This window comes from Periplaneta americana, chromosome 16, assembly GCF_040183065.1.
Source record: "Periplaneta americana isolate PAMFEO1 chromosome 16, P.americana_PAMFEO1_priV1, whole genome shotgun sequence".
Lineage (NCBI taxonomy): Eukaryota > Metazoa > Arthropoda > Insecta > Blattodea > Blattidae > Periplaneta > Periplaneta americana.
The window spans coordinates 156,535,468-156,557,170 of record NC_091132.1 but is presented as its reverse complement, the minus strand read 5'-3'; the positions used below and the strand labels follow the sequence as shown (position 1 = coordinate 156,557,170).

Genomic DNA, 21,703 nt, shown 5'->3' with positions numbered 1-21,703 from the left:
ACTACAACCACTATCACTATTATTATTATTATTATTATTATTATTATTATTATTATTATTATCATCATCATTATCATCATCATCATTACTTACTTACTTATAAATGGCTTTTAAGGAACCCGGAGGTTCATTGCCTCCCTCACATTAGCCCGCCATTGGTCCCTATCCTGACCAAGAATAATCCAGTCTCTATCATCATATCCCACCTCCCTCAAATCCATTTTTAATATCCATCCATCTATATCTCGGCCTCCCCAAAGATCCTTTTCCCTCCGGCCTTCCAACTAACACTCTATATGCATTTCTGGATTCGCCCATACGTGCTACATGCCTTGCCCATCTCAAACGTCCGGATTTAATGTTACTAATTATGTCACGTGAAGAATACAATGCATGCATTTCTGCGTTGTGTAACTTTCTCCATTCTCCTGTAACTTCATCCGTTTTAGCACCAAATACTTTCCTAAGAACCTTATTCTCAAACACCCGTAATCTCTGTTCCTCTCTCAAAGTGACAATCCCAAGTTTCACAACCATACAGAACGACCGGTAATTTAACTGCTTTATGGATGCTAACTTTCAGATATTTTGACAGCAAACTAGATGACAAAAGCTCTTTAAACGAATAATATTATTATATTATTAGCTTAATTTTTTAATACTGTCCTTACAGAAGTAACTGAAGGTGGAAATCCACTATTAATTTCTTCTATATTACTTTGCTTAAGAAGCGTATATTTCCATATTACTTCGAGATATTTTTTTCACAAATGGAGAATATAATTATTAGTGTTCCAGTTAGCCATAATAGTGGAGTTTCAACATCGAGTGGAAATATTCCACAAGAAGAGGAAGTGCATACCGTCGAGAAGAAATACGATTGTGACGTTTGCGGAAGTTTCTTACCTGACTCTGCAAGACTCAAAAGACATGGCCTCGTACACAAATATGACAAGCAATTCAGTTGCGATGTGTGTGGAAAGTGTTTTTTCCAATCGGCAGTTTTCGAAAAGCATTCACGCGAATACAAGAGCGAGAAGCGTTTCGTTTGTCGCGTGTGTGGAATGTGTTTTTCAAACTCGAAATATCTCAAGAAGCATTTACGCGTTCACACAGACGAGAAACCATTCAGTTGTGACGTTTGTGGAAAGGGTTTTTCGTTCTTGGCTAACCTCGAGAGGCATTCACGCGTGCACACAGACACGAAACCATTCAGATGTGACGTGTGCGGCAAGTGTTTTGCGTGGTCCAACAATCTTGCGAGGCATTCAAACGTGCACAGAGACGAGAAGAAGTCCTTCAGTTGTGACGGTTGTGGAAAGTATTTTTCGCGTTCGGTTCATCTCAGTATGATTTCACCCAAACACAAGGACGTGAAGCCCTTCCGTTGTGATGTGTGTGGAAAGATTTTTGTACGCCAGGATAATCTCGATGTCCATTCACGCGTTCACACTGGCGAGAAGCCATTGAGCTGTGATGAGTGTGGAAAGGTTTTTTCACGTCGTGATCATCTTATTGCGCATATACGTGTTCACACTGGCGAGAAGCCGTTTAGTTGTGAAGTATGTGGAAAGAGTTTTTCGCGCTTGGATAATTTCAATGTGCATTCACGTATACACCGGTGAGAAGCTATTCAGTTCAAGTGCGTTGGAAAACTTTAAAAGTCTCCGCACACCGATGCCGGAACGGTAGCTAATGCGAAACCGACGCGAATTACTGAGTGCAGCGGGATATGAATCCATTCACACCGCAGCGTTTTCCCACGTCCCGCATTCATTTTGGCAATGGCGACTGAACAGTTAATAGAGTGCGTTAGGAGCGTTGCTTACCATACGGACTCTGTTCTTACGAGATCTGCGTCTTGGAGCGTTATTACAATTTCTGCCGCTAGGTTCGCCTCGCTATGATGAACGCTGTGTATCGTGAAAAATCTTTAGTTAATTTTATGCTCGACCATGCCGAAATGTAGTAATTATACACCTGGTAGCAGACCTTTAATGTATGTCATTAAAATACACCTACCCATTAAAGGTCAGGTCTTTCAGCCAATGACGACTCAGGTTACAACTGTTCAGCCAATGACAGGTCAGATTTCTACCGTTATAAAACCGCAAGTATCGATTATTCTCGGATATCCAATCGAAAGTGAATTAGCGAAAAGTCACGGAGGCTGCAAATCCAATACTGTCGCGGAAGGTTATGTTCTGTTACTATAATAATTAGCGTTAATTGTAAATAATATTCAAATAAATTCAATTTGTCATCTCTTTTTTCAATGTCTAATTTAATTTTAATGTTATCCCTGTAGGACTAGCAATTTCAATGTGAACATGTTCCTCGGAAAAAAAATAAATACTTTCGCGTCTGCGCACATCTCACAACATACGGGACATTGGCCAAGGTCAGATACAAAGAAAATTAATAATATCAAGTTAGAAATATGGTCGAGCATAAAAAGTCGTATGAAACTCGCCTTTAATGGTAATTAAGAAGGTTGTGTGAAAATTATGAAACTCGCTTGCGCTCGTTTCATAAATATCCATACTCGCTTCTTAATTATCTTCATTATAGGCTCGTTGCATAATGTACTATTGTATTACTCATCGAGTACGAAGATTATAAACATACCACGCATATTTTAGTTTTATTTGAGATTTATAGATGAGTTTTTAAATAATAATATACAGATCTTCAGTCTGCTTTAATTAAATTTACAATTTTGTTTCTCGTAAGTCTGGAGTTGTTAAATAAAAAATGCTACTTTCAAACTATGAATTAGTTCTCATGGCATCAACTGATGATGATTTACAATATTCAGTACGCAATTTAGATACGGTCAGTGAAAAATATAACATGGAAATTAATATTGAAAAATCGAAAATCATGTCATTTTGTGGAAAATTCCTTATAGCAAGTAAAATCCGTTTGAATAATAAAATAATAGAAAGAGTAAATACCTTCACTTACCTTGGCTTTACACTATCACCTTATGATGAAGTAGATATTGCTGAAAAAATATGTAAATATAATAAAACAATGGGGATCATTAATAAAATCATGAAACCTTCACTAGTACAAAGACACACAAGAACAGGTTTGTATAAAACCTTAGCACAGCCAGTATTAAGCTATGGTAGTGAAGCGTGGACTGTGAAGAATAAAGATGTCAGTAGAATAACAGCAAGTGAGATGAGGTTTATGAGAGTAACAGCTGGATATACTCGCTGGGATCATAAAAAAATGACATAATGCAAGAACTTCAAATAGAACCCATTATACAGTTCATCAGCAAATATCAACTTCAGTGGAAGGGTCATCTCGAACGAATTAAACGATGCAGAATTCATAAAGCACTGTTTTATTACCATCCATGTAGCAAAAGATGTCTGGGCAGTCCAAAGAAGAGGTGGAATGAAAATTCTAGTTTGAGACCGTAACAGGCCACTTGTCCTAATACTTGTTAGGAAGATGATGATGATGATGATGATGACGACTTTCAAACTAAATTTTCATCTGGTTCATTTACTTTGGAAAATTGATTGTTTTCAATTACGTGTTTTTCCTTCACGTTTCGTTCTCTCTAATTCGTTTTAATTCTGAAAGTGAACAAGCGGTGTCTTCTTCTTTCAGACATTATTATTATTATTATTATTATTATTATTATTATACAGAAGTTACTGATGCAATAATACTAATGATTTATGTAAAATGTTATTCAAGCAAGGAAAAACAAGAATTGATATTGCAAAATAGTAATATACGTTACAAGAGCGGTATGTTGACGTTTTCATGTTCGAGGAAAAGATTGAAAAAGCGAAACGTAGTTGAGCTTTTTTAATTTCCGAAAACATAAAACAAACATACCGCTCGTGTATCGTACAATATTTTGTGCGAAGATCGTTTATTACATACCTGAAAGACGAATTTCTTAATTAGTTGCAATGAAATCTCCATGTTGGTTTCTGTTTAATGACGGCAACTTCGGAAAACCAAAATATCTTTTTTCAGCATTGTTGCTATAAAATGTTTTCTGTGTTTACTATACTCCAGCAGGCCGTGATATACGTCTGCCTTTTTTTTTCCCCCAGTCTATAAATGCGAACTTAAAACAAGCGGTAAGGTTATGTAATGATTTATTTTTCATTTTAATATTTTAACAATATTATTTATATAACATATTGCAGTAATAACATCGGTATCTGGAATCTTGTTGATTTTTTCACGGCTTCCTTAATGTTACTTGTATCAGGAATGCATCAAGTTTCGTGGAGTAGTAGACTTTACTTAATTTTTGCAAATATTTAAAAACAATAATTAACATTGCAATTTAGGTGAAATTGCAGTGGTAAGTTTCCAATTTATAATTATTACTATGTTAAACGTCTCTAAAAATAATATGTTAAAAGCCTCAAGCAGTAAAATGAATGTGGCGCTTAAATGGCAAGAAGAGGGAAATTGTTATGTGTGTTACGTTGGGAACACTGAATGTGGTATTTCACACTTACCGCGTATTGGTTCTGTGCGGAAAACAAGCAAATACGCACGATCTCGCACAAAAACTATTACATAATGCAATAATTATCAACAAGTATAATAAAATAAATATGTTACCATTTTAAGAGACGTTATCAAGACAATCATGGATTGAATAGCACTGTATTAGAAGATGCGTGTTAAAGAAAACTTTACAATTTTTCAGGATCAGTCTTTATGAAAGCCACAGAGGGCGGAGTAATGAATGAGAGCATACTGTATTGTATTACAAAAAGAATGTCTGTTCTCTTAACGGAGTTTCGGTTAACAATGGTTCTGCTGTGACAGCAGGAGTGTAGTACTATATGAACGAATCTATGATCATCTTCGGCAACTACAAGAAGCATCCTATTCGCGACTGCATCCCGCTTTGGTGTGAAAACACCGACGAATTTCGCAGCGATCGCGGTATTACAACTTTCGCTGTCACTCACGTATCCCGCGTCCAGGGTTGGTTTGCGCAGACCTTAACTCAAATATTGCATTTCTGTGTTCACGTAGGCAAGAAACCTTTCACTTATGATGTGTTTCGAATGGCTTTTGGCGCTCGGAAAATCTTAATATGCTTTCACATATCCACACATATTAGAAACCATGCAGTTTTTATGTATAACTATCTGATAAATTCTTAACAGTAAATGGGGCGAGGCAAGGAGACTCCTTATCTACAATTCTGTTTAACATCGGCCTTGAAAAAGTCATTAGGAACATAGATATAAATTTTAATGGTAGCATATTTAATAGGACCAGACAGTGCACGGCCTATGCGGATGATATTGTGGTCATGAGTAGATCTCTTGGAGTGCTGAATGAAATAGTAACCCAAATTCAAATAGAAGCAGAGCACATGGGGTTAAAAATTAATAAAGAGAAAACTAAATATATGAGAAACGTAAGACCAAGTGGCGTTTGTAATAAAGATATTATAATAAATGGACAGAAATATGAGGAAGTAGATTCTTTTAAATATTTAGGAGTTATAATTACCCAAGAAAACACTGCAGATGCGGATATGAGGCAAAAAATTGCTGGGAGAAATAGATGCCTCAGAGCCCTTAACAAAACTTTGAGAGCAAGATGCATAAGTAAAAAAGCAAAACTTACATTATATAAATCACTCGTGAGACCAATTGTGCTTTATGGCAGTGAAACTTGGACTCTGTCGAAGAAAATGGAAGAACAACTGATGACATGGGAAAGAAAAATTCTAAGGAAAATCTATGGTCCTAAATATGAGAATGGGCACTGAAGAATTAGATATAATACAGAACTGAAAACTCAATATAAATCTCCAGATATTGTTGCTGAAATCAAAGCCCGTAGGTTGGAATTGTTAGGACATATAATCAGGATGAATGATCAGAGAATACCAAAAAAGATTCTAAACACAAAACCAGAAGGCAGTCTCAATATTTTTTTCAAACAGAAACCAAGATGGTTGGATGGAGTGGAGGACGATTTAAGGACTTTAGGCGTGAGAAGATGGAAGCAGAATGCTCTGGTTGGACAGGAATGGACCAAGATCCTATGGGAGGCCAAGGCTAGACTACAAGGGCCGTAGTGCCAAAGAAGAAGAAGAAGAAGAAGAAATTTTTATGTATTTGCAATCCATTTTTTGGTGCGCAAATCTCTGTATACATTCATGCGTGTAAATCGGCGAGAAGCCATTCAGTTGCAGGGGAGGTGGTTTTTGGCTGTTAGAAATCTCAAAAGGGTGTACACACTTCCCGGCGTGGAGCAATTGAATTGCCAAGTTTGTTGGTTACGTTTCTTGAATGAGGGAAGTCAGAATTGTTACGTTTGTGGGCAGATCTATGAAGAATTGTGTATTCTAAGAAACTCAGGAATATATTCCCACAAGCAAATAACCGTGCTAGTCCAACGACTGGGAAAAAAAAATGTTGACTATGGACATTTCAAAATATATCCACGCTCACAGAAGCGAGATACATTTGAAGATCCATATCTGACAACACGTACGAGTAATACATTACTTTCGAAACGAATGCGCGTGTACAAACACGCCAGAAACCATTCCATTCTGATACGTGTAGAACAGAGGTAGGTTATGACTTTATTTTGTACTCAAAGCTCTGAACTGTGAGAGATCCAAAAATCATTGTACCTGGTAATAGCGATTTTATCTGAGAATTTTTACTCGTTCAATAATATTTACCAAAGATAAGGGGATTTATTCTTGAAAGAATACAATGAGTGCATTGCATCTTTAGTATCAAACGCGAACAAAAACCTTGTGATAGGCACGGAAATCCTTAGATCCCCGTTTTGTTGTCCTTCAAGTTAATCTTCTGTTCTGCACTCCTTTCCACACCAGAGCTGTCACATATGCGTCACATCCGCTATGAATCACGTATCGTTCAGAGATGGCGCTTTCTCGGTCCTTCTACTTTGGAACTATTGAGAGTTGGAACCAGTGACAAACATCTGACGGTAACAAGATCACAGGTTTATAAGTTACATCTTAGCGCTTTTGTTGATAGCATTGTCTGGATTGAGGTGACCTAAAATGGCATGCACGCATACATACTGGACAGAAATAATTTATTTGTTATGATATTATTATTATTATTATTATTATTATTATTATTATTATTATTATTATTATTATTATTATTATTATTATTACACTGATGGCAATTTAAAAAAATTATTCTCCAACAATTTCTGATTGTAGAATTCTAAAGTGCCCTGAATTCGAATTTGTGTTTATCTTTTCATAATCATGTTAGATTTTTCTGTAGTTTTGAAAAAAAAAAATAAAAATGTGAAAATTGACAAATTTCATGATTAGAAAAATAAATTTAATACTATAATCTAAGTTGTATTATTGCTTTTAGGTACTGAAGATAGCTGATTCTAGGCCTCTATTCAGTTTTTCTTTGTCACGCCAGAATTTTCTGTAAAACTTAGAAATAAGGACGAAAAACTTCAAAATTTAAACAAGAGTATCAAAAAGTCATACAGCGTAATGTATACAATTCTAAAACATATTTTAACACCGTAATATAGGCGTAAATTGGAGAGCATAAAATAAGATTTCATTTTGAAAAATGTTTTATGCTCGACCATGCCGAAATGTAGTAATTATACACCTGGTAGTAGCCCTTTAATGCACCTCATTAAGGTACACCTATTAATTATAGTTCAGTTGTTCAGCCAATGAGAAATCACCATTGTACCATTATAAAACCGCAAGTATCGATTATTCTCGGATATGCAATGGAAAGACAATTAACGAAACGTCACGGAGGCTGGAAATCCAATACTGTCGCAGAAGGTTATGTTCTGTTACTATAATAACTAGCGTTAATTGTAAATAATATTCAAATAAATTCAATTTGTCATCTCGTTTTTCAATTCTAAATCAATTTCTAGGTTATATCAATATAATGTTCATGTTATTCTCTAGATTATATCAAGGTGAATGACATTCGTCCCTCGGAAAAAATCAATACTTTCGCGTCTGTGCACATCTCACAATTTAGTAGGTCATTTCCGCTCTTCACTTAGATAACCATAACATGAATACTTCTGAATAATTTCAAGTTAGAAATATGGTCGAGCATAAAAAGTCGTATAAACTTTGCATATAATGGTAATTAAGTCGCTCGTATAAAAATTATGAAACTCGCTTGAGCTCGTTTATAAATAAACATACTCGCGTCTTAATTACCACCATTATAGGCTCGTTGCATAATGTACTATTACAAGCGTGTTTCTTAATTTCCTTTTCTATGGTTCTCTCTGTGTGCATAACTGTAGTTCTGTGGTAGGCGTGGCCTTGATTATTTCTCTTATGAGTCTTAATATTTTATTTTGTGTTTGGCCTAATTTTGTTAGTCTCTTTTTGTTAGCTGTAACAATTTCATCACTGCCATATCTGTTGTAAACAATGCAGAAATTTTGAATTTGTATTTCTTAAATAAAGTAAAATTCTCGTACCGGTAGAGATCTCTGCTGTCAAGTTTCTATATTTCTAGTCAATATATAAATGCGATATTTATGTATATTTTATTTCGGTGAATCTTGAATTTGGTATTGCCAATGTAGGGAATTAAAAACCAACACTGAAAATCCCTTTGTCGTTGATTGGTGGCTCACTTCACCGGCGCAGAACTTAAACGTATCGGAGTCTTGTTGCTACGGTAACCATAGGAAGCGAAATAGAAAGTCGCAATGCAAGAAGTGGAGTCACCGACGCTATGTTTGTTAATTCTTCAGCCCGGCGCGATTTTTGAACGTACATAAATATAAATATAATAAAATCAGCCACACTGTGATGTATAGTAAAAGTAAAGTGAATTTTTCAACAGTAATCTCACTAGACGTTTTGATTTATCTATAGAAAATCAAAACTCGAGTGGGATTTAATTGACTATTACACGATTAGAAGAAAGTATATAAAGATTAGAAGTAACGAAGTACTCCAATACAATAAAATATTAATTGACTTACGAAAATACAACTGTCTTCAAATGTATTATTGTTCCATCTCAACATTACAAATATTACGCTAGATGCATGGTAGATGGCAGTAGTGAGCAATGCCTTCTCGTCGAAAAGTTCTCGATCTATTTATTATACACGATGGCAATGTTACTAATCAAGAAGGCTTTGTTGATTCAGTTTATTAAAATGCAACATTCCACTTCAATTATCCGAATCCCAGTAATCAACATCACTTGACAGATGATTTTCAATAAATCTGAATATTAAACAATCTCTGATACGGGACTATCCATAATATCATATAGCAGAAGCTATAACATAACCTAACTAATATACACAAGTGTTAGAAAAGTTTTAATTAACGACGATGACATAAAAAATAAACATGAATAATTTTAAAACGAATAATTGTTCAATGTACAATTTTCAAATTTGAATGTGGTTGGTGGTTCAATTGATGTTATATTGGACGTGTGCGTAATAGAAGTGGAACTCGTTAATTTAGGCCTACTTGGTGTATTCAACTGATTCAGGATTTCCAAATGGTGCTCTTCATTTATTTGTAAATCGGATTTCAGAAGATGCATAGATATGATAAGTGATTTTTATTAATTCTTGTTCTTGAATGCCAATGCGAGTCATATTTGAAACTGCTGTGCATCGACTGGAGTGGTTTGTAATTATATATATATATATATATATATATATATATATTTTTTTTTTGACGTTCAGACCAGCGCAGTTTCAAATGTTGGCAAACAAAGAAACAAATACTAGGGACGCGATAAAATTAAAGAAATGCTAGGGACGCGATAAAATTGTGCGATAAGCAGCCATGATTGGTTGAAATACGTCTTTTCGTAGCGTTTTATTGGTCAAAAGTAGTATGACGTAGGAAGAGTGTAATAGTCCCTATTTCTCTTTTTGTTCCTAAAAAAATCCTTCCCTTTGCGATTTGTTTATATATGTACGTGTATATTAAATAACTGAATAATTAGCCCTATTACATAGCCAGAAATTTAGTAACGCTAGTTATTGTAATAATTACTGCCTTTATTCGCTGCATGTGCATGTACATCCCTGATGTCCACGTTACGACGCTATATAATGGATGCACTATGCTCTCGTGATCAAGGTCGAGCTCTTCTACCATGATTGGGAGCTAATATCGTCTCATCCCTGCATTAGATATTATATATATTTTTTCCAGCATCCAGATACTTTTTCCCTAGAACTACTTACGAAAGTATTGAAACGTCTTATTTTCCTTATTTTTTTTTGTTAAAGTAGGAAAAATTATACCCGAATACCACGCAGAAATTCATCATTTTAAAAAATATATTAATAATCCAGACTCCAGTTACATTTACATCTTATACTGTATATAAAAAAAGCAAACCAGTAAATAGTATCTATTCACATGAACTAGCATAGTGAAGCAATATGGCTGACCGCGCATCAACACGGTAAAGACTCACATTCACGAGAGCCAATGTTGTTACATAGAGCACTGCCGTCCTATTCTGCTATAATTATATTATGTGGTATCAAGCTATTATAAGGCAGGGCATCTGTGTCGAAAATTTGTTTGCAAAACTTAACGGAATCTTTATGGGGAAAGGAATGTAGCTCCGTAGCCCATTTCTTTTAGGGCTCATCCGGACATTTGCCTTAGAATTATACGAAAATTTTACGCAGGATGAATTTGTAAACACTATTGTATATCCGTTTATAATGCTGGAATCATTAGCATAGACAATCCAGACACCTTTTTGTCACGGCCTTCTATGTTAATCGCTATTCAACTATCTTAATTATACTTTCCAGAAAATTAATTCATATAAATTTGCTGTATAGAACTAATTATTCTGTGCTAAGTTTGGCCTTAACTAGTGCTTAAGATTTACGGCCCACAGCAAGTATGTAAATGTATATTTTTCAATGCACAGTGGGCACTATACTGTTGCATTGTATTCCGCACAGAAATACCCCACATAATTGGCAGATGTGGACTTACTATTACCAAGCTAGTTAGTAATAATAGCTGAATAATTCACATTCTGCGTATTAACTTATGTTACTTAATTTCCATTTTCAGTCGTAATGGACGTGATCAAGATGGAACCTGGGTCCGACCCAATGGGTATACAGACACGTGGTATCACAGATATAGAAGAGAAGAAGCCTTTATGTGAGGTATACTGAGAGCAATTACTATTTATTTTCTAAATGCGTCATTTATAACTAGGAAGCACATTCCTTTGTTAATTAATTATTCTTTTTCCACGAGATGAAATACAACTAAAATTGTTGAAAATTATGAATGTGAAGTTCCAAACGGAATTTTATTTCACATAAAACACAAATACTCACAAAATGGTGTGAATAGTTGCATTCAGGAAATATATTGCTAATACAAAAATCTTGAAGTTTTTCTTAGCTGCATGGATTTTTAGAATAACTTTTAAATAATGTAAAACTGAATCAATAATAGCTTATTTAGAATAACATTAACTTTTATATTTTATTATGGATCCTTCTGATCATATTGGCAACAAAATATCATACAATATGTATATTCCTTTACTCGTATATACTGCGCTAAACGCTTTTCAGATAAATTGTTTTACAATTGGTTTTGGAATAGGTACATTTACGTTTGTTGACATCAGTATTAATAATAATGTGGACGGTCTTTATAAATAGTTACGGGTTTACGTGAACATCTGTTATACTGTTTTCTCTAATTATTTTGTTCTTTATGTTGCAGGAAAGAAATTTATTAGATTTGGACGTCACAAAAATAAAAACTGAATGTATAGACCACAGGTATGACATAAAACCGGAGATAGTATTTGAGGAATCTGCAGTGCCAATTGACTTTCCCATGCTGAAGAGTGAAGCTGGGGTGAGTGCAGTTCATGAAGTATGTTGGTCGGTAGTTCTCTCTCAGTTACTTTCAGGCTGATGTAGCTGCTACAGTCATCCTAGTGATAATTTTTAACTTAATTGTTTTACTAGCACTATTTAGTTTATTTGAATCATATACCATACTTGCTGGTACCGGTAATCCATTCATGACAAAATGGATACCCATATCCTTCACATAATGTTTCTATTACTGACTTTGCTTTAAAGATTGGATGAGTTGTACATTTTTACTGCCTGAAAATCATGTATTATTGTGCTCTGTGTCTGTTTTACGTAATCTTCTGCTACAGGAAGAGTTTTGTGAGTTGGATCAAGTGAAGGAGGTCAAACTGGAAGTAACAGCAGAAGAGAATGAAGTCTTAACTGAGAGGTGAGTGTAATATACGAGTCCCTAGTTTGTTGTTGGTTTTACTGCTTTATTTAAATAATGACAACATAAACATATTTATAATCTCAAACTGGTTATTGTTTATATGAAAACTCCAGTACCACCATTAGTACTACATTTATTATTATTATTATTGTTATTATTATTATTATTATTATTATTATTATTATTATCATCATCATTATTATTTAATTTGTACCATAGTTGTTTATTTCATTGTATCACTGTCTTGGACTTCTCTTGTCCAATATCTGTTGTCCAGCACATAAACATTAATAATTAAATGAATAATTGAGGGATTTGCGAATTGAGATACACAAAATATAAGATTTTAAAACGCACCTGAATAAAATCTTATACACACACGCAGCCCTGTCCTGCAGATATGTAAATACAGTCAAAATAAAACTTCGCTACTATAATTATTCACTACATTGTAAACCGTTTTCCCGAAGAAGGGCGTATAGATCTGTTCGCCTTTCTTCCGGCAAAGCCCTCAATTATTGTTATGACTATCAATATTGCTGTTATGATTATTATAATTACTATTAGTACTTAATTTGATAAGATAGTCTGTACAGAAGTACTAACTGAAGATGAAAGACCATTGTCAATTTCTCCTATATTACTTTGCTTATGGCGCATATTTCTTCATTGAAAGTCTAGACATTCTTTCCACTAATGACACTTATAATTTTTAGTGTTTCAGTTAGCCATAGTAGTGGAGTTCCAAATTTCTGCGAAAATATTCCTGAAGAGTACGACGGCAAGAAATACGATTCTGATATTTGCGGAATGTCTTTTCCCAACTTTTCAAAACTCAGATCGGGGGATTTCGAAAAGCATTCACGCGTGCACACAGGCGGGAAACCATTCAGTTGTGACGTGTGCGGAAAGGGTTTTTCCCAATTGGCACATCTCAAGGCGCATTCACTCGTGCACTCAGGCGTGAAACCATTCTGTTGCGACGTGTGTGGGAAGAGTTTTTTAAGGTCTGGACATCTTAAAGCTCATTCAATGGTGCACACTGGCGACAAGCCATTCAGTTGTGACGTGTGTGGAAAGAGCTTTTCTAAGTCCCACGACCTCAAGAGGCATTCAGTCGTGCACTCAAACGACAAGCCATTCAGTTGTGACGTGTGTGGAAAGTGCTTTTCAAACTCGGACTATCTCAAGAAGCATTCACGCGTGCACACAAACGAGAACCCATTCAGTTGCGATGTGTGTGGAAAGAGTTTTTTGCAATTGGCACAGCTTGAGAGGCATTCACGCTCGCACAAAAGCGAGAGACCATTGAGTTGCGACGTGTGTGGAAAAAGTTTTTCGCACTTGGCACATCTCGAGACGCATTCACACGTGCACTCAGGCGTGAAACCATTCTGTTGCGACGTGTGTGGGAAGTGCTTTTCAAAGTCCTACGATCTCAAGAGGCATTCATTCGTGCACTCAAACGAGAGGCCATTCAGTTGTGACGTGTGTGGTAAGTGCTTTTCAAACTCGGACTATCTCAAGAAGCATTCACGCGTGCATACGAGCAAGAGCCTATTCTGTTGTGACGTGTGTGAAAAGAGTTTTTCGCAGTTGGCACACCTTGAGAGACATTCACGCTCGCACACTGGCGCGAAACCATTCTGTTGTGATGTGTGTGAGAAGTGTTTTGCAAGTTCTTCAATCCTTAAAACACATTTAATTATGCACACCGGCGAGAAGCCATTCAGTTGTGACGTTTGTGGAAAGTGTTTTTCGCTCTCGAAATACCGCGATATGCATTCAAGCGTACACTCGGGCGTGAAACCATTCTCTTGTGACGTCTGTGGGAAGAGTTTCTCGCGCTCCATACGTTTGAAAAAGCATTCGCGTGTACACACAGGTGAAAAGCCATACAGTTGTGACGTATGTGGAAATAGTTTTTCGCAATTCGCACATCTCAAGATGCATTCACGCGTGCACACAGGCGCGAAACCATTCTGTTGTGATGTGTGTGGGAAGTGTTTTGCAAGATCTTCAAACCTTAAAAGACATTTAATGTTGCACACTGGGTAGAAGCCATTTAGTTGTGACGTTTGTTGAAAGTGTTTTTCGTAATTAAAATATCTCGATGGGCATTCACGCGTACACTAAAGTCGTGAAACCGTTCCGCTGTGGCCGTCTTTGGAAAGAGTATTTTGGTCTCCGTACATTTCAACAAGCTTTAACGCGTACACTCTTGTCAGAAGCCATTCGTTTGTGAAGTGAGTGGGAACTGTTAGGCCGGGTGCACACAGAATCAGACGCGACGCGACGGTCGCGAGCAGACACGGAGAGACAACATCGAATGACTGCTAAAAGTTCGTCGCGAATGATAGCTGCAGTGTACTGCGCATGCGTTAGGAGTGGCTGTGATTACACGCTTTCATTATCTACAAAAAATACTATTGTTGTGTAGTGCACATTATTCATAATGGAGCTCGATGCGGATAAATTAGTTGATTTAGTACAGGAAAGATACATTCTGTACTATCTTTTAAACAATATCACGAGAATAATATGGTTTCTGAAAATATGTGAAAAATTGCAAATGAGATGAAAGCACCAGGAGAATAATAATTAATAATAAATGCACTGCGTAACAAATTTTAATTCTTTTTTGCGCTGGGCATGTGATACATGTTTTTATATAATTTGAGTCTCCTGAATACGAATAAGACAATAAAAACAGTTGGTTACGGATTTTGAGAAATTTTAGAATTTATATCTATTCAGAATATTGGTTTATATAATGACACTAAGGTTAAATATTCACTGTTCAGAAGATTAGAGCTTACTTTTTCTGCATTTTCTTTTACACTGGGCATCAGGTACATCACGAACTAAAGTCCAACAATAGTCAGCTATCATATTGGTATTCCACTGTCCTTATTATCTTTCTTCCATAGTTGAAATTCCTTGGTGAAAGCGCTCACCATGCTCATCACTGAAATCGCCACAGTTCTCGGGAAAAAAGTTAAGATGTGAGTGAAGGATGTGAATTTTCAGGGACATTTTACAACCAATAGTTTCATACGTCAACAGTAAATTTTTCACAAGTTCTTCATAGATCTCACTTCTACAGTTACCCAGAAAATTTAATACAACCTCCTTGAATGCAATCCAGACGGCTGTCTCTTTTCCTTCCAGCAAAGATTCGAAGTGATTGTCCTTCATTATTTCTCTAATTTGTGGTCTATTGAGAAATCCCTCTTTTATTTTTGAATCACTAATAGCAGGAACTGTTACTGAATGCGCGCTGGTTCAAGTCCACAAGAGGGAGGAAATTTTCTCATGAAATTTCGGCCAGTGTATGGGACCGGTGCCCACCCAGAATCGTGATGCTCTTGGGGAGCTACGATAGATAGCGAAATCCGGTTTCGAAAGCCAGCTATAACCGCTGGGGGGATCATCGTGCTAACCACACGATATCTCCATTCTGGTTGGATGATCGTCCACCTCTGCTTCGGCATGTAGACGTGAGGCCAGCAGCCCTTGGCGAGCTGTAGCGCCACGGATTATTAATAGCAGGAAAATTTTCCTGGATATGTTTAAATGCTTCAGTTTTATGATTCATCCCTTTAACAAAATTCTACATTATCTCTAACTTAATGTGTAAAGGGGGTAAAATTACTTTATTTTGAGGTACAAGGGGTTTTTGTATGATATTTTTCTTCTCTGGCTCTAGTAATTGTCGTTTTATTTTATAATGCTTATCTCGAGCGCGACTGTCCCATTCACACAGAAAGCGCGCAAAATATTGTATAGCCTAATTGCATTCCAAAAAGCAATGCTACAACCTTCAAATCTGGACATATAAACCATTCGTACTTTGAATATTATCATTAAAGCACACTTTAAGGAAATACATGTCTTAACAGAATACTACCACTACGGAAGTCTCCTCGTAAACTGAAGCGATTTCATATAGCGAATCTGTTCCTCTCCCTCCAAATGGAACCGAAAAGGACAATAAAAGAATTTCCGCTTCTAGAAGTGGTTTTGACATGGTAGCCTATTGCAAAATATAAAGTACAGTAATGTAATTAAAGCTCAGTGAAAGAAATACACATCTCAAGTAAAATCAGGTAAACTCTAGCGAATTCATACTACGAACCTGTTTCACCCCCTCCAAATAGACTCGTATAAAGGCAATAAAATAATTTACCTTTCTACAACTGCTTCTAACATGGTACCCTACTTATACTAATATTGTTTTCACATATTGGGTGTTCACATTTGTAAAACAAAATAATTACACACGAAATACGGTGATTTTTTTATTAAAATGCATAGAAAATTAATTATATTGTGCATTTCGAAAACAAGAATAGATGGAACATTTTGCTTGTTATTTTTGAATTCAAGAGGTCGAAATTAGTAAGAACTTGTTAGTTTTATGTCTGGCGCAAAATGGCTGTTGACCAGTGTATTTTGTAGTAGGTCTACGTCTCTGCTCTTACTATCACTCAATATTGATTTAATATTGCATTATTTTCCTTTATTGTGAGTCGTGAAGTAGTCATAAACATAAAAATTACGTTTGTGCAGTACATTTAATTTTAAGACCATAAATCGTAGTATAGATTTTTAGGCATATTAACCGACCTTAGGAAGTAATAAGTAAATACAATAGAATTTTTCATATAGACAGTCCTCTTTTATTGACGCCATTTTCTAGCATAGGCCAGTTTTTGAAATCCACACAGCCAGCAAATCAGTTGTCGCGAGCAGACAGTTTTAAGCTGTCGCGAGGCGTCGTAAACCAAAACGTAGCCTCGCGCCGCGTCTGATTCTGTGTGCACCCGGCCTTATAGAAGCTCTTTAAATCTAAATGAGGCATTCTTTCGTGCACACTATCATGAAGTCATTCAATACAGACTTCAATGCAAAGTATTCTTCTCGCGCGTAATATATCTATGCATTCACGTGTTCACACAGGCGAGAATTCCTTTTGCTTTGATGTGTGTAGGAAGGATTTGCACCCCGGAATAAACTCTATCTGCATTCACGTGTTCACGCAAGCGGAAAGCCGTTTAGTTGTCAAGTTTGTGGAAGGGTTTTTTTTTTTTTTTTGCGCTACAAATGTCTCAATGTGCATTCACGTATCCACAGTTGAGAAGCCATTCAGTTGTGATGTGTGTGGGAAGTGTTTTGGATGTCCTGTTAATCTCCAGATGCTTTTTCGTGAAAAACCGTTCAGTTTTGATATGTTTGGAATGGATTTTCCCGCTCGGAACACCTTAATGTGTATTCACGTGTGCATACATAAGAGAAACTCTTCAGCTGTCATGTGTATGAAATGCGTTTTTTATGGCCCGTGCATCTTAATATACATTCATGCGTGTACATAATTATATTGTATAATAAATATTTAAATATCCTGTACTTTAATCACTGTATGGTTTTATTATGTTAGCTTTAATTTGTACTTCAGCAAGATAATCCTATTTGTTCTTAACGTCTATAATAAATTTTCTAGGTTTAATTAATCAGTTAATCTATTATTACTTTGACTTTTATTGTAATAGTAAATTTAACATTTATTGTAATTATAATTTTAATTGTATTCTTAATACTATCGTTGCAATTCTCAGCTGGGGGTGAAGATTAGGCTATACTATACTGTTCATAAGCCAAAAGCCATATGTTGGTTCTTGTGTGGAAGGTCTTTTTGTGCTATAAGGTGTCTAAAATGGTGTTTACGCTTACTTCCTGTTGAGAAGAGATTGAATTGCCAAGTTTTGCTTAACTTTATTCAATGGGGAAGTGTGAAATGTGATGCTTGTGGGAATATCTATACACAGTGGAGTAGTCTAGAAAACTCAACCATCCATTCTCACAAGGAAAAAACCGTACTAGTGGAATGGCTGGGAAAAACTCGCGGACTATAATCTTTTCAAAATGTAGATACGCTTACACAAGCGAGAAACATTTGAAGAGCCATATCTGTCAACACGTGCGATTAATACATTGGAAACGCTTCATCGCGTACAAGCTCTCCAGAATCCATTCTATTGGTAAGGTATGGCTGTTGTTTTATACTCACAGTTCCAGAAATTCACTGTGACTGCTAATAGCGATTTTATTTCAGAATTTTTGCTCATTCGATAATTTTAAGAAACGATAATAGCATTTATTCTTGGAAAACTACAGTGATTGCATTGCAGCTTTACTATCAAGTACTTACAGACAATAAGCTTTTGATTGGCACGAAAATCTTTAGATCCCTTTTTTGTTGTCCTTCAAGTTAATCTTCTGATCTGCACTCGTTTGACCTCAAAGGCTGTCACATATACGTATCTACGTCACATCCGCTATGAATCATGTAGCGGTCAGAGATGGCGCTTTCTCGCACCTTCGACTTTGGAACTATTGAGAGTTGAAACCAATGACAAACATCTGACGGTAACACGATCACATGTTTATAGGTTACACCTCAGCTCTATTGTGGAAAGAATTCTCTGGATTCAGGTTACTTAAAATGGCATGCACACATACCTACCGGAGAGAAGTAATTTATTTGCGATCATATTATTATTATTATTATTATTATTATTATTATTATTATTATTATTATTATTATTATTAATGTTATTATTATAACAATTGTATGGATTTAAAAAGTATTCTGCTACAATTAAGGATTCTAGTTAACTAAAGTGCCCAGAATGCGAATTTGTTTCCATGTTATCATTATCATGTTAGATTTTTCTGTAGTTTTGAAAATAAGAATTAAAAATTATGAAATTTGACAAATTTCGTGATTAAAAAAATACATTTATTAAGATAATCTAAGTTGTTCAATGCTTTTAGTTATTGAAGGTTGCTGATTAGAGCCCTCAATTCAATTTTTCTTTGTCACACCATTAGTTTCTGTAAATTTTGGAAATAAGGACGAAACACTTCAAAACGTAAACAAGAATCTCAATAAAGTCAAGTGACGTGCTTATTATTTTTAAAACATATTTTAATGGAGAATATGGAGAAGCTGTAGGTCAATATGGTGGGCGTGTTCACACACTCCTAACTCTATGTAATGCAGGAAACTATTTTAAAAACGTAAATCGACTCAAAATTATTATATCCGTGACCCTCAAATACGTCACCGGGTTTTGGAAGGTAATACTCTCACACAGGCTTTAACTTACAAAATAAATAATTGTCTCAAAAATCCACAAATGAAAAATTATATTTGTGCAAAATATGAAAATACTGTAAAATATTCTAAATAATTGTATTAAAAAGATTAAATTAATAAGGTTTATAGATGCAAAAAGATATTTAATTTGTTTCTTTGAGTTTTATTACTTTAAGTCCATGTTACCACACTCTAGATGTGCTAATGCAAGTAAATCATTTAACGTAGGTGTGTTTAGAATGGATTAAGCTTACTGCTAAATTTACATCACATCAAAATACGTTATTTTATGCACATTCTAAACATTCAAATTCCTCACCAGTAGGCTCTTCAAGATTTATTATTAGCAGAGTGCTAACTCCTTTTACTCAAAGACGGTTTCTAAATAAATTTTTTACAAGATTTATGCAACGAAATCCTCGCTCACAGTTTACGATATGCGATGGAATTACTGTATATAAGTCAATTAGAAGAAATTTTTCACGTCACTTGTTAACTTACATGAACTGTACCGACTTTTTGAAATCCATTCCTGAACAACTATTGCTCAATATCTTCTTGAACATTGCCTGTGCCATTAGCATTCCATTTACATTCAGATCCTCCAGAACTGATTAGTTGAAACACATCTCTGATTTCATTTTCTCCATTACCATCTTCGTTTCTGAAGTCCAATGTGGTTGTCGCAATTTTGCACATTTACATTCAAAGTTTGTTGGATTTTTGGAAGTCGAGTAGCAAAATGCGAGAAATGCGACTGTGGCTTAAGGCGTGCTGTCACATTACAGCAAGCTGTGGAGCAAGTTTGAACTGTGAACTTTCCTATAAAAACAGACAGAAACTGTCAAATTCGTACCGCAGTGCACTATTCTCTGCTTCTACTGCTAATGGCAAACTTAAAGAAAACTAATCGCCAGAAGAATTTCCTTATTCAGAATGTGCATCCACCCCTGATTTACAGCCGAATGCAGTGCACTATTTCGCCATATTAATGGTGAAATTAAAGAGACATCTTATTACAAGAATTTTTCCTTTCGCCTAAACATCCATTTCCCATGTTAATTAGAAGGAGAGAGAGATGCGATTCAAGAGTGCCAATACTGCGAAGTAACACTTCACGTTTCTCGCAGCATTTATATACAGCCGTGGACGAATTTGGTTGAAAGAGAGGGAGACGGGAGGAAAAGCTTTAAAATGCACGGTTGAAGGTGTGCTTGCAAGGGAGTTTGGGGCTGAGAAAAACTGAATATGTGATCTCCAAGCCTGTTAGCCACTTTTCTCTCTCTGGTTTTGTTCCTCCACTGAAAGTAATTTTGAAGGTGAAAAGCCGGAAATGGACGTAACCTAATAGCTAGCACATAAAAGGAAGAGAGGGGGGCGTTACAGCTGTTGGCTTAAGGATCACAAGAACAAACGCCGAAAGGTGTTACTTGGACATTTTTCATACAGAGTGCTAGTGGAGTCCAGTAATCTCGCTCATATGACAAGTGTGATGTTCGAAGGCTGACCTAAGACCATCAGAAGAAACACCTGGATTTGTACATCTGAATTGCAAAATACCCTGTGCGAATAAAGTGGGGTAACGTCGCTCACGTAACAGGGTAATGCACGAAGCTAAGCCAGTGCATCGTTGTCGAAAAATGTTTGCAATATTAACGGAATCTCTATGGGCAAAGGAATGTAGGTCCGTGGCCCAATTCTTTTAGGGCTCATCCCGTCTTAGCGGCTCAGGAAATACTTAGGCAGGATGAATATACTAGTATTGTGTATCCAGTTCATAATGTCCACATTACTGGGAACAGGTAATCCAGAAACCTACGTGTCACTGTCTTCTATGTGAATTGCTATCCAGCTAGCTTAGATAATATATCCTTTCTAGAAAATTCTTTCAGCCTCCCATTTATTTGCTGTATAAAGCTAATTATTATGTGCTTATTTTGGTCTTACCCAGTGCTTAATATTTACGGCCCAAAGCAGGTATGTAAATGTAGATATTTCAGTGTACAGTGGGCAATATACCGTTGCATGTTATTTCGCAAAAAATAGGCGTAAACGACATCCACAAACATTCTTCACGACTTTCATTCCGGAGATCCAAATAAGAGCCAAGATATTTTATTTAAATGCTTAGTTTCTCTTTTCGCTTAAATAAGTTATATATTATACAGACGTTTTTCGTTCAGTAAATTGAGATCAATCATATTTTTGTGAGGAACTGATTTTCTGCATAACAT

The 21,703-nt window shown here is 35.8% G+C and overlaps 2 protein-coding genes across 12 annotated transcripts in view; both read left to right on the top strand.

Annotated features, from left to right (window-relative positions):
• The window catches only part of LOC138691511 (oocyte zinc finger protein XlCOF6.1-like), an 84,901-nt gene extending 66,051 nt beyond the window's left edge, over positions 1–18,850 (top strand). For 2 of the 5 annotated variants that reach the window (XM_069813496.1, XM_069813495.1), the window contains 4 exons: positions 11,102–11,199; positions 11,774–11,911; positions 12,225–12,304; positions 13,024–18,850. In XM_069813496.1, the coding sequence (XP_069669597.1) occupies positions 11,107–11,199; positions 11,774–11,911; positions 12,225–12,304; positions 13,024–14,365 (1,653 nt within the window). In that variant the 5' untranslated portion in view covers positions 11,102–11,106 and the 3' untranslated portion in view covers positions 14,366–18,850. Of the gene's footprint in view, positions 1–790; positions 1,906–10,793; positions 10,923–11,101; positions 11,200–11,773; positions 11,912–12,224; positions 12,305–13,023 lie in introns of those variants that run through there. The other 3 variants (XM_069813500.1, XM_069813501.1, XM_069813497.1) reach the window with 2 other exon arrangements.
• Positions 18,851–21,320: 2,470 nt separating this feature from the next.
• The window catches only part of LOC138691509 (zinc finger protein 233-like), a 33,759-nt gene continuing 33,376 nt past the window's right edge, over positions 21,321–21,703 (top strand). For 6 of the 7 annotated variants that reach the window (XM_069813489.1, XM_069813487.1, XM_069813488.1 and 3 more), the window contains exon 1: positions 21,321–21,446. The gene's annotated coding sequence lies outside the window, so the exon portion shown is untranslated. The remainder of the gene's footprint in view (positions 21,447–21,703) is intronic. The other variant, XM_069813490.1, reaches the window with a different exon arrangement.